At 52.4% G+C, this 12288-nt stretch overlaps 1 protein-coding gene across 1 annotated transcript; it reads right to left on the reverse strand.

Moving 5' to 3' along the window:
* Positions 1 to 1324: 1324 nt before the first annotated feature.
* Positions 1325 to 12075, reverse strand: LOC140386555 (anionic trypsin-2-like). Its single transcript, XM_072468976.1, has 5 exons — positions 12007 to 12075; positions 6847 to 7003; positions 5741 to 6000; positions 2802 to 2938; positions 1325 to 1555 (listed from the first exon to the last, which is right to left on the reverse strand). Exons 1-5 carry the CDS (start codon positions 12044 to 12046, stop codon positions 1406 to 1408), a joined length of 744 nt encoding a protein of 247 aa, XP_072325077.1. The 5' UTR covers positions 12047 to 12075; the 3' UTR covers positions 1325 to 1405.
* Positions 12076 to 12288: the final 213 nt, after the last annotated feature.

The following is a 12288-nucleotide window of genomic DNA, read 5'->3' on the forward strand; positions in this document are numbered from 1 at the left end:
TCGGAGAATCCAGGCCAAGGGGCGTCATTCTCCGACCCCCCACCGGGTCGGAGAATGGCCGTTGGCCGCCGTGAATCCCGCCCCCGCCTAAGTCTCCGCTCCTGGAGATTGGGCGGGGGTGGGAATCCGGCCGCGCCGGTTGGCGGGACCCCCCGCTGGATTCTCCGGCCCGGATGGGCCGAAGTCCCGCCCAGGAATTGCCTGTCCCGGCGTAAATCAAACCTGGTATTTACCGGCGGGACCAGGCGGCGTGGGCGGGCTCCGGGGTCCTGGGGGGGGGGCGCGGGGCGATCTGACCCCGGGGGGTGCCCCCACAGTGGCCTGGCCCGCGATCGGGGCCCACCGATCCGCGGGCGGGCCTGTGCCGTGGGGGCACTCTTTCCCTTCCGCCTCCGCCACGGCCTCCACCATGGCGGAGGCGGAAGAGACTCTCCCCACTGCGCATGCGCGGGAAACTGACAGCGGCCGCTGACGCTCCCGCGCATGCGCTGGGAAACTGACAGCGGCCGCTGACGCTCCCGCGCATGCGCCGCATTTCCGCGCCAGCTGGCGGGGCAACAAACGCCATTTCCGCCAGCTGGCGGGGCGGAAATCCCTCCGGCGTCGGCCTAGCCCCTCAATGTTGGGGCTAGGCCGCCAAAGATGCGGAGACTTCCGCACCTTTTTGCCGGCGCGATGCCCGTCTGATTGGCGCCGGCTTTGGCGCCAGTCGGCGGGCATCCCGCCGTTGGGGGAGAATTTCGCCCAAGGTTCTGGAAATGCCCATTTGAAACAAAGACGCATTTTCTCCTTTTACTCATTTTTTTTTCACTCCCTTTCCTCCCCTCTGTGTTTGTCGGTCTTGTGTGTATAGAGGATGGGGGGCCAAGTCAAAGAGGGGAATTAGGAATTAGATGATGGTTAAACAGTTGTTTTCCTGCATATTCCATGATAGTTCTTGTTATCAATAATTAGTAATTGTGTTTAAACTTACAGACCTGTTGACTATCATTATTGGGCAGCCAAAAGCCAAAGATTCTGAGTTTTCTTCTGAGAATTATCGGTTATTTGATTTGTGTAACGACTGCAGGGCTGGAATTGACCGTACACTTGCCCAGGGTATGGGAACAACACCCACATCCCCTGAACAAATAAAAGGCTCGAGGGGCTGAATGGCCTCCTCCTGCTCCTATTTTTGATGCTCGGTGGAGGAATCCAGACTGCTGAGCAGAAAGCTGGAAGCGTCAGGTTGGGAGATATCGAGGGAGCGGATGAGGCGATTCTGAAGACAGTTTGAAATATTCAAAAAGAGATGCAGCAAATAAACAAGGGCAAATGCAAGAGACACTGAGGAACAATCTTTATTGGGACTGTACAGAGCTCCAGTGTTTCAGATTGCTGCAGTCCTACAGTAAGGACTCATCGGTCAGTTTGCAGCGATAATCTCTTGGATCCACTGGTTGTAGTTGCAGACCTTGACAAAGACACTGGGATGATTCTTCATGGCACAGTCATAACCCCAGGAGGTAATGCCTTGTAGCTCTCCGTCACACACCACAGGTCCGCCAGAATCCCCCTGCAGGACAAAAGACATCGAGTGTCATTCGGAGTGAGATTGATAAAGTGACAAATTGGGCAGTCAACCAGAGCTCACCCGCTCTTCAGGATTGAGAGCGTAGATCACCGGTTGGCGCACTTTCCCCTCAGTCAGTCAGCTTGGATTTGAGCCACATTCCAGAGGGCCAGGTAACCAAATCGGTTCTGAGGGTCAGTACCGAGAGTGTGCTGCACTGTCAGAGGGTCAGTACTTAGGGAGTCCTGCACTGTCAGAGGGTCAGTACTTAGGGAGTCCTGCACTGTCAGAGGGTCAGTATTTAGGGAGTGCTGCACTGTCAGAGGGTCAGTACTGAGGGAGTGCTGCACTGTCAGAGGGTCAGTATTGTGGGAGTGCTGCACTGTCAGAGGGTCAGTACTGAGGGAGTGCTGCACTGTCAGAGGGTCAGTACTAAGGGAGTGCTGCAGTCGGGAGGTCAGTACTGAGGCAGTGCTGCACTGTCAGAGGGTCAGTACTGAGGGAGTGCTGAACTGTTGGAGGGTCAGCACTGAGGGAGTGCTGCACTGTCAGGGGGTCAGTACTGAGGGGGTGCTGCACTGTCAGAAGATCAGTACTGAGGGAGTGCCGCACTGTCAGAGGGTCAGTACTGAGGGAGTGCCGCACTGTCAGAGGGTCAGTACTGAGGGAGTGCTGCACTGTCAGAGGGTCAGTGCTGAGGGAGAGCTGCCCTGTCAGAGGGTCAGTTCTGAGGGAGTGCTGCACAGTCAGAGGGTCAGTGCTGAGGGAGTGCTGCACTGTCAGAGGGTCAGTACTGAGGGAGCGCTGCACTGTCAGAGGGTCAGTGCTAAGAGACTGCTGCACTGTCAGAGGGTCAGTTCTGAGGCAGTGCTGCACTGTCAGAGGATCAGTTCTGAGGGAGTGCTGCACAGTCAGAGGGTCAGTGCTGAGGGCGTGCTGCACTGTCAGAGGGTCAGTACTGAGGGAGTGCTGCACTGTCACAGGGTCAGTTCTGAGGGAGTGCTGCACAGTCAGAGGTTCAGTACTGAGGGAGTGCTGCTCTGTGGGAGGTTCAGTATTGAGTTGGCGCCGAACTGTCAGAGGGTCGATACTGAGGGAGTGCTGCAATGTCAGAGGGTCAGAACAGAGGGAGTGCTGCACTGTTGGAGTGTCAGTACTGAGGGAGTTCTGCACTGTTGGAGGGTCAGTACTGAGGGAGTGCTGCACTGATATTTAGATATGCCCAGCTCATCGTTTTGAATTACTTTACCTGACATGTGCTCTGACCTCCCTCCCAGTATCCTGAGCAGAACATGTTGTCTGTGAAGTAGGGTGGATAAGCTCTGCGACAGTCAGCATCCGGCAGGATTGGCTGATTCAGGCACTGCAGGGCATTGGGATATTTTACTGAATGAAAAATAAATAAGTCAGAACAGTCCAATCGAAAAGTGAATATTTGCCTCCCACTGGCATACAAGTGATTAAATCACTGATCTTGTTGAATTAGTGTGTGTAGTGTACAGGCCATTGGTTAAACCACACACTGGACATTGGCGTCCAGTCCTGCTCACCAAGATTCAAAGGAATTGGTCAACTACATAATCATAATCTTTATTGTCACAAATAGGCTTACATTAACACTGCAATGAAGTTACTGTGAAAAGCCCCCAGTCACCACATTCCGGCGCCTGTTCGGGTACACAGAGGAAGAATTCAAAATGTCCAAATTACCTAACAGCATACTTTTTCGGGACGTGTGGGAAGAAACCGGAGCACCCGGAGGAAACCCACACAGACACAGGGAGAATGTGCAGACTCCGCACAGACAGTGACGCAAGCCGGGAATCGAATCTGGGACCTTGGAGCTGTGAAGCATCAGTGCTAACCACTGTGCTACCATGCTGCCGTACTGTAGTCAGTGCAGTGAAGAGCCTTGAGTCTGACCTGTGGAACCAGGTGAGCTGAACTCATTGGTGAAGACTGGTGACAGACTTGGGAATTGACAATGTGTGTTTGACAGGGAAACATCTCTTTCGATAGAAGAGATTATATTTAAATGCAATTGAACTCTGAATGACCTCAGCACTTAAAGCAATGCGAGTTTCACTGCTCAAGGGCAGGTCAGATTAATCAGCAATTGAGCAGTAGAGTACTTAATTATGCCAGTGAATGGAACACTATTAACACCAATAAAATAACAGCACCTAGAATTTATGTAGAACTATTGTTTTTATAATACATCCCAAAATGCTTTGTAAGGAAACTAAATCTGAACCCGAGACATCTAAGGGCAATATTAGGGACAGATGAAATGAGGAGGATTGTAGAGGACGGGAGGAGTTTACAGCGATAGGGAAGGTTGGAGGGGCTGGAGGAGGATACAGAGATAGGGAGGGTTTTCGGGGCTGGAGGAGGTTAAAGAGATAGGGAGGGTTTTAGGGGCAGGAGGAGGTTACAGAGAGAGGGAGGGTTGTAGGGGACTGGAGGCTGTTACAGAGACAGGGAGTGTTGTAGGAGTTGAAGGGGGTTACAGGGATAGGGAGGGTTTTAGGGGCAGGCAGAGGCTACAGAGATAGGGAGCGTTGGAGGGGCAAGAGGTGGTTCCAGAGATAGGGATGGTTTTAGGGGCAGGAGGAGCTTATGGGGATACAGAGGGTTGTAAGGGCTGGAGGAGGTTACAGAGATAGGGAGGGTTGCAGGGGTTGGAGGAGGTTACAGAGATAGTGAGGGTTGTAGGAGACTGGAGAAGGTTACAGAGATAGGGAGTGTTGTCGCGAGTGGAGGAGGTTACAGGGATAGGGAATGTTTTAGAGGCAGGAGGTTGCAGAGATAGGGAGGGTTGTAGGGGACTGGAGGCTGTTACAGAGAGAGGGAGTGTTGTAGGAGTTGAAGGGGGTTACAGGGATAGGGAGGGCTTTAGGGGCAGGCAGAGGCTACAGAGATAGGGAAGGTTGTTGGGGCTGGAGGAGGATACAGAGATAGGGAGGGTTTTCAGGGCTGGAGCAGGTTACAGAGATCGGGAGGGTTGTAGGGGGCTGGAGGAGGTTACAGAGATAGGGAGGGTTGAAGGAGCTGGAGGAGTTTACAGAGATAGGGAGTGTTGTAGCGGCTGGAGGAGTTTACAGAGATAGGGAGTGTTGTAGGGGCTGGAGGAGGTTCCAGAGATAGGGAGTGTTGTAGGGGACTGGAGGCTGTTACAGAGACAGGGAGTGTTGTAGGAGTTGAAGGGGGTCACAGGGATAGGGAGGGTTTTAGGGGCAGGCGGAGGCTACAGAGATAGGGAAGGTTGGAGGGGCAAGAGGAGGTTCCAGAGATAAGGATGGTTTTAGGGGCAGGACGAGGTTACAGAGTTAGGGTGGGTTGCAGGGGCTGGAGGAGGTTACAGAGATAGGGAGGGTTGTAGGAGACTGGAGAAGGTTACAGAGAGGGAGGGTTGTAAGGGCTGGAGGAGATTACAGAGATAGGGATGGTTTTAGGGGCAGGAGGAGGTTACGGGGATAGGGAGTGTTGGCGGGAGTGGAGGAATTGAAAAGCGAGGATGAAATTGTTATAAACCAGTTTAATGGGGAGTGAGTGTGGACCATGGAGTACAGGTGACTTGTCCTAATGTGGAGGGTCTGGGAGATGCTGGGATTGTTCACCCTTGAGCAGGGAAGATTAAGGAGGAGATTGAATTGAGGCTTTCAAAATCATGAGATGGGGTTTGGAGAGAATAAATCAGGAGAAATTGTTTCCAGTTGGCAGGAGGGTGGGTAAGCAGAAGGACACAGATTGAAGAGAATCAGGAAAAGAACCAGAGGTGGAGATGAGATTTTTTTTACACTGTTGTGATCTGGAAGGTGCTGCCTGAAAGTGGGGTGGAAGCAGATTCAACAGGAACTTGGGGGAATTGGAGAAATAATGGAAGTGGGAAAAATTTGCAGGAATATTGGGGAGGGGGGAGCAGAGGGAGAGTGGTGGGGGCTAATTGGAGTTATCGTTCAAAGAGCTGGACCGGAATTATTTTACCAACACACTAAATCTCCCCCGGCAATGCTTTTGAGTCTGGGACTCCAGGAGGCACTGCTGGTCATATTTCAGGAGCAGCTGGAATGGGAATTGTTCTGCTTGATTCGACACTCTCCCTCCCATCGACCCCTCCAAACCAGCGAAACATTAATCCGGGTCTCTCCCCCCTCACCACACACACCCCTCAGTCACCCTCCTTACCTCCATTTGTCACGAGGTTGCCCCAGCCAGAGGTGATACACTGGGTGCCAGCTCTGGGGCACTGGCTGGGCAGAGGGATGAGCCTGACGTACTGGTCCAGCCTGGCGGGATAGGCGAGCTTGAGCAGCATGATGTCGTTGTTGAGGTTCACCCGGTTGTAGTCAGGGTGAGCGAAGGCCTTGGCCACTGGGATACGCTGCTCTGTGCCCTCATAGTAACCGAGGTCGTGCTCTCCCAGGTGAGCTTTCAGGATACTGGGTCTGCACATCAAAGAACAAATTCACATGTTGACATTGTCGAGTTTCTGAAACTGGTTTCAGATTCCAGCGTCCGGAGTAATTTGCTTTTATTGTTGAGTTTCTGCTTCCCCTGGGTTCTAGCGCAGCTGGACGCCGTGTGGCCTGTTATGTCCAGGCTAGCTCTCTGCAACACCAACACACCCAGTGTCACCCTCCCCCTGCCTTCTCCCTGTGGCCCTGCATCCTCTTCCTGTTCAGTTAACAATCCCAATTCTCTTTCCAGTCCCTCCATTGAACCTGCCGTCCCCAGACTCTCGGGCTGTGCGTTCCCGATCCGAGCCACTCTCTGGTGATAACGTTTCCCCTCGTGTCCCCATTGCATCTTCCACCAATCACCTTAAATCTGCGTCCCCTCTGGTTCCCGATCCTTCCCCAATAGGAACAGTTTTTCCCTCTATCCCCTCTGTCCAGACCTCCCCCCCCCACCCCCCCCCTCTTCATCTTCTCTTCTCCCGAGGAAAACAGTCCCAGATTCTCCAATTGATCCCAGTCACTGCAACGCTCATCCCAGGAACCATTCTCCATAAAGATCGGAGGTCTTTATGAGGAGGTGAATGAAGTGACTATCTTGTTTCTGGAGGGTGAGTGTCTATATTGTGAGACACTAAGAATGACTAATATGTGGGAGAGGCTATACGAGTGAGAAAACCTTTGTCAACCCTTCATTGAGTGGATGTGTGCATTGGAAGGTTGTATATCTCTGTGTGTTCATGTTTGGCACTTATGCTTGTATGTCAGTGTTTTTCTGCCTGGATGATTGAGTGTTTGTGTATGTTGGCGTGTTGCTGTGATTATCTGTAGACTCACGGTTGGTAACAATGAGCTGCAGACACGATCCACTGGTGGTCTATCAGCGAGCCCCCACACCATCGGTATCCATTGTAGGTGAGAAAAACCTGCCAGGGCTGAGAGTGAGCATAACACTCGTGGCCATTAATAATCTTCTCATCCACAGGAGCAGCAACTGAGAGAAGGAAGCATGTCGAGACTGAGTATCACTTTCCAAACTCACACTCACTCACTCACACACATTCACTCACACAGTCATACTCACTCACACACACACTCACACACACACTCATAAACAAACACAATCACACTCTCATGCACCTACTCACAATCACACTCACACAATCACACACATACACTCACACTCATGCACATACACTCACAAACATACACAATCACACACACATACTCACACAATCACTCACACACAATCACACTCATACACAATCACATTCACACAATCGCACTCATACACAATATTCACACAATCACAGTCGTACACAATCACACTCATACACAATCACATTCACACAATCGCACTCATACACAATATTCACACAATCACATTCATACACAATCGCACTCATACACAATCGCATTCACACAATTACATTCATACACAATCACACTCGCACAATCACACACACGCATATTCACACAATCACACTCACACACACTCATACTCACACTAACTCGCACACACTCAAACACTCACTCATAAACACGCTCACACACACTCACTCACAAACACACACTCTCACTCACACACACTCGCTCACACAGATGCTCTCCCTCACACTCGAACACACACTCACTCAAATATACACTCACTCACACATGCACACACACACTCTCCCTCACACACACATGCATAACCTCACACACACACATTCTCCCTATCACACACGCACTGTCCCTCTCACACACACAATACACACTCGCTCACACATACACATTCTCACTGTCTAACACATTCTCACACTCTCTTACACACACATTCTCTCTCTTGCTCACACGCACTGTCCCTCTCTCACGCACACACTCTCTCTCTCGGAATCCATCCCGACGGTGGCGGTTTGACGCCGGTTTCCAAGTCTCCGCCCCGTCTGAAATGGCGCCCTCGCGCCGCGCACTGCACGCCATTACAATGGTGTTGGCGCGTCATTGACAGGCCCCTCGCGATTTTCCGCACCTGAAAGCCCGGGTTCCCGACCGCGCGGTTGATGTGTGGTCTGAGCAGCCGGGAACACGGCATGGCAGCTGCGGCGGTTACAGAGGTAGGGAGCGTTGTAGGGGTTGGAGGAGGTTACAGAGATAGGGAGTATTGTTGGGGCTGGAGGAGGTTGAAGATAGGGAGGATTGTAGGGGCTGGAGGAGATTACTGAGATAGGGAGGATTGTAGGGGCTGGAGGAGGTTACAGAGATAGGGAGGATTGACGGGGCTTGAGGAGGTTACAGAGATAGGGAGGATTGTAGGGGCTGGAGGAGATTACTGAGATAGGGAGGATTGTAGGGGCTTGAGGAGGTTACAGAGATAGGGAGTATTGTAGGGGCTGGAGGAGATTACAGAGATAGGGAGTATTGTAGGGGCTGGAGGAGATTACTGAGATAGGGAGGATTGTCGGGGCTGGAGGAGATTACTGAGATAGGGAGGATTGTAGGGGTTGGAGGAGATTACTGAGATAGGGAGGATTGTAGGGGCTTGAGGAGGTTACTGAGATAGGGAGGATTGTAGGGGCTTGAGGAGGTTGCAGAGATAGGGAGGATTGTAGTGGCTGGAGGAGGTTACAGAGATAGGGAGGATTGTAGGAGCTGGAGGAGGTTACAGAGATAGGGAGGGCTGTAGGGGCTAGAGGAGATTACTGAGATAGGGAGGATTGTAGGGGCTGGAGGAGATTACTGAGATAGGGAGGATTGTAGGGGCTTGAGGAGGTTGCAGAGATAGGGAGGATTGTAGGGGCTGGAGGAGGTTACAGAGATAGGGAGTATTGTTGGGGCTGGAGGAGATTACTGAGATAGGGAGGATTGTAGGGGCTTGAGGAGGTTGCAGAGATAGGGAGGATTGTAGGGGCTGGAGGAGGTTACGGAGATAGGGAGGATTGTCGGGGCTGGAGGAGGTTACAGAGATGGGAGGATTGTAGGGGCTGGAGAAGGTTGCATAGATAGGGAGGATTGTAGGGGCTGGAGGAGGTTGAAGATTGGGAGGATTGTCGGGGCTGGAGGAGGTTACAGAGATAGGGAGGATTTAAGGGGCTGGAGGAGGTTACAGAGATATGGAGGATTGTAGGGGCTGGAGGAGGTTGAAAATAGGGTGGATTGTAGGGGCTGGAGGAGGTTACAGAGATAGGGAGGATTGTCGGGGCTGGAGGAGGTTACAGAGATGGGAGGATTGTAGGGGCTGGAGAAGGTTGCAGAGATAGGGAGGATTGTAGGGGCTGGAGGAGGTTGAAGATAGGGGGATTGTAGGGGCTGGAGGAGATTACTGAGATAGGGAGGATTGTAGGGGCTGGAGGAGGTTGCAGATAGGGAGGATTGTAGGGGTTGGAGGAGGTTGAAGATAGGGAGGATTGTAGGCGCTGGAAGAGATTACAGAGATAGGGAGGATCGTAGGGGCTGGAGGAGGTTACTGAGATAGGGAGGATTGTAGGGGCTTGAGGAGGTTGAAGATAGGGAGGATTGTAGGGGCTGGAAGAGAGTACAGAGATAGAGAGGATTGTAGGGGCTTGAGGAGGTTGCAGAGATAGGGAGGATTGTAGGGGCTGGAGGAGGTTGCAGAGATAGGGAGGATTGTAGGGGCTGGAGGAGGTTGAAGATAGGGAGGATTGTAGGTGCTGGAGGAGATTACTGAGATAGGGAGGATTGTAGGGGCTTGAGGAGGTTGCTGAGATAGGGAGGATTGTAGGGGCTTGAGGAGATTGAAGATAGGGAGGATTGTAGAGGCTGGAAGAGATTACAGAGATAGAGAGGATTGTAGGGGCTGGAGGAGGTTACTGAGATAGGGAGGATTGTAGGGACTTGAGGTTGCAGAGATAGGGAGGATTGTAGGGGCTGGAGGAGGTTGCAGATAGGGAGGATTGTAGGGGTTGGAGGAGGTTGAAGATAGGGAGGATTGTAGGGGCTGGAAGAGATTACAGAGATAGAGAGGATTGTAGGGGCTGGAGGAGGTTACTGAGATAGGGAGGATTGACGGGGCTGGAGGAGGTTACTTAGATAGGGAGGATTGTAGGGGCTTGAGGATGTTGAAGATAGGGAGGATTGTAGGGGCTGGAAGAGATTACAGAGATAGAGAGGGTTGTAGGGGCTTGAGGAGGTTGCAGAGATAGGGAGGATTGTAGGGGCTGGAGGAGGTTGCAGAGATAGGGAGGATTGTAGGGGCTGGAGGAGGTTGAAGATAGGGAGGATTGTAGGGGCTGGAGGAGATTACTGAGATAGGGAGGATTGTAGGGGCTTGAGGAGGTTGCAGAGATAGGGAGGATTGTAGGGGCTGGAGGAGGTTGCAGATAGGGAGGATTGTAGGGGTTGGAGGAGGTTGAAGATAGGGAGGATTGTAAGGGCTGGAAGAGATTACAGAGATAGGGAGGATTGTAGGGGCTGGAAGAGATTACAGAGATAGGGAGGATTGTAGGGGCTTGAGGAGGTTGAAGATAGGGAGGATTGTAGGGGCTGGAAGAGATTGCAGAGATAGAGAGGATTGTAGGGGCTGGAGGAGGTTACTGAGATAGGGAGGATTGTAGGGACTTGAGGAGGTTGCAGAGAAAGGGAGGATTGTAGGGGCTGGAGGAGGTTGCAGAGATAGGGAGGATTGTAGCGGTTGGAGGAGATTGAAGATAGGGAGGATTGTAGGGGCTGGAGGAGATTACAGAGATAGGGAGGGTTGTAGGGTCTGGAGGAGGTTACTGAGATAGGGAGGGTTGTAGGGGCTGGAGGAGGTTACTGAGATAGGGAGGGTTGTAGGGGCTGGAGGACGTTACAGAGATAGGGAGGGTTGTAGGGGCTGGAGGAGGTTACTGAGATAGGGAGGATTGTAGGGGCTGGAGGAGGTTACAGAGATAGGGAGGGTTGTAAGGGCTGGAAGAGATTACAGAGATGGGGAGGATTGTAGGGGCTGGAGGGGATTACAGAGATTGGGAGGATTGTACGGACTGGAGGAGATTACAGAGATTGGGAGGATTGTAGGGCAGGAAGCTTTTTAAAATCAAGATGTTGCCGACCGGGGCGAATTGGGTTCATGGGTGCAAGGTGATGGGTGTGCAGGATATGCTGTGCGTTAAGACATTGACATAAGACTTTTGGATGGTCTTAAAGCTGCGGAGTGTGAGAGCAGCCTGGAGTGTGTCAATATAGTCGAGTCTCTGGGTAACTAGGATATGGAAAAGTGCGTTAATAGCATCTGCTCAGAGGCGGAGGGGCGGTCAGACCATGTTACGAATGTGGAAGTAGCGGTGGTGTGAATATGAGGTCAGAACAACATCGCAGGATCAAAGGTTGGGAGTGGACAGGTTGGGCGGAATTCTCTGAAAATGGGGCTCTGTCCCCACACCTGCGAGAAAACAGGCGCAAATCAATCTGGACTTTCCTGGAGAAAGTCCCGAGTGATTCCTGGTTTTGAAGGGGGCTAGCAGGGCCCCCGAGTGTTCCACGCAGCTCCGGCTGCCGATACAGGGCTCTGCACTTCCAGCCGCAGGTCCGCGCAACATGGCGGACCCACACAGCAAGCCAGCCCCAACAATATACGCCCCTCCCCAGATCGCGCCCACCCATCGATCGGTGGCCCCCGATCACGAGCCTGGTCGTCCTGGAGACCCCTACCCTGTGACGGATCCCCCTGACCCCCAGCAGGGCGGCTGCGGACTCCGCCGGGTCGAACCGTGAGAAAACCACACCGGCGGGAACTCGGCCAGCTGCCGGCTGTGAATCGCCGCGAGGGCCTCTTTCAATGGCCCCCGACCGGCGTCGCCTCAACCGCGCGGGCGCAACTGACGGCGATTCTCCGGTCCGCGGTCTCCATCGGGCCCAATCGCGGGTCTGACACCCCATTCTCCGCCCCCACGCTGAGCGCAATTTCGGCTCGGAGAATCCTGCCAGGGATGGAGTCGGTAGCAAGGGAACAGAGATATAGCCCACACAGGCATGCATTCAGACACACACCAGCCCACTTCAATCTCTCTGTGACAGTACCTGCAGCCCCTAAGAGCAGGGTAAAGAGAAAAACCTCCATCTTACAGCTCACATGTACTGATCCCAGGAAAGCTCCTGTCCTTTATATAGAGCAGATTCGGTCCCAGCCATTGAATGTGGCTAATAATTAATTAGCTTTAAAACTTCATTTCAGGACTAGATTTAGGAAGGCAAGATGTTTACAGCTGCCAATCTCAGGTCTGTATTGATACATAGCCCAGGCACGGGTTTAATCATTAATCTATCACCATTTATATAACACGCAGGTGTTAAAATCTCACA

The sequence above is a fragment of the Scyliorhinus torazame genome, chromosome 12 (genome assembly GCF_047496885.1).
Source record: "Scyliorhinus torazame isolate Kashiwa2021f chromosome 12, sScyTor2.1, whole genome shotgun sequence".
Lineage (NCBI taxonomy): Eukaryota > Metazoa > Chordata > Chondrichthyes > Carcharhiniformes > Scyliorhinidae > Scyliorhinus > Scyliorhinus torazame.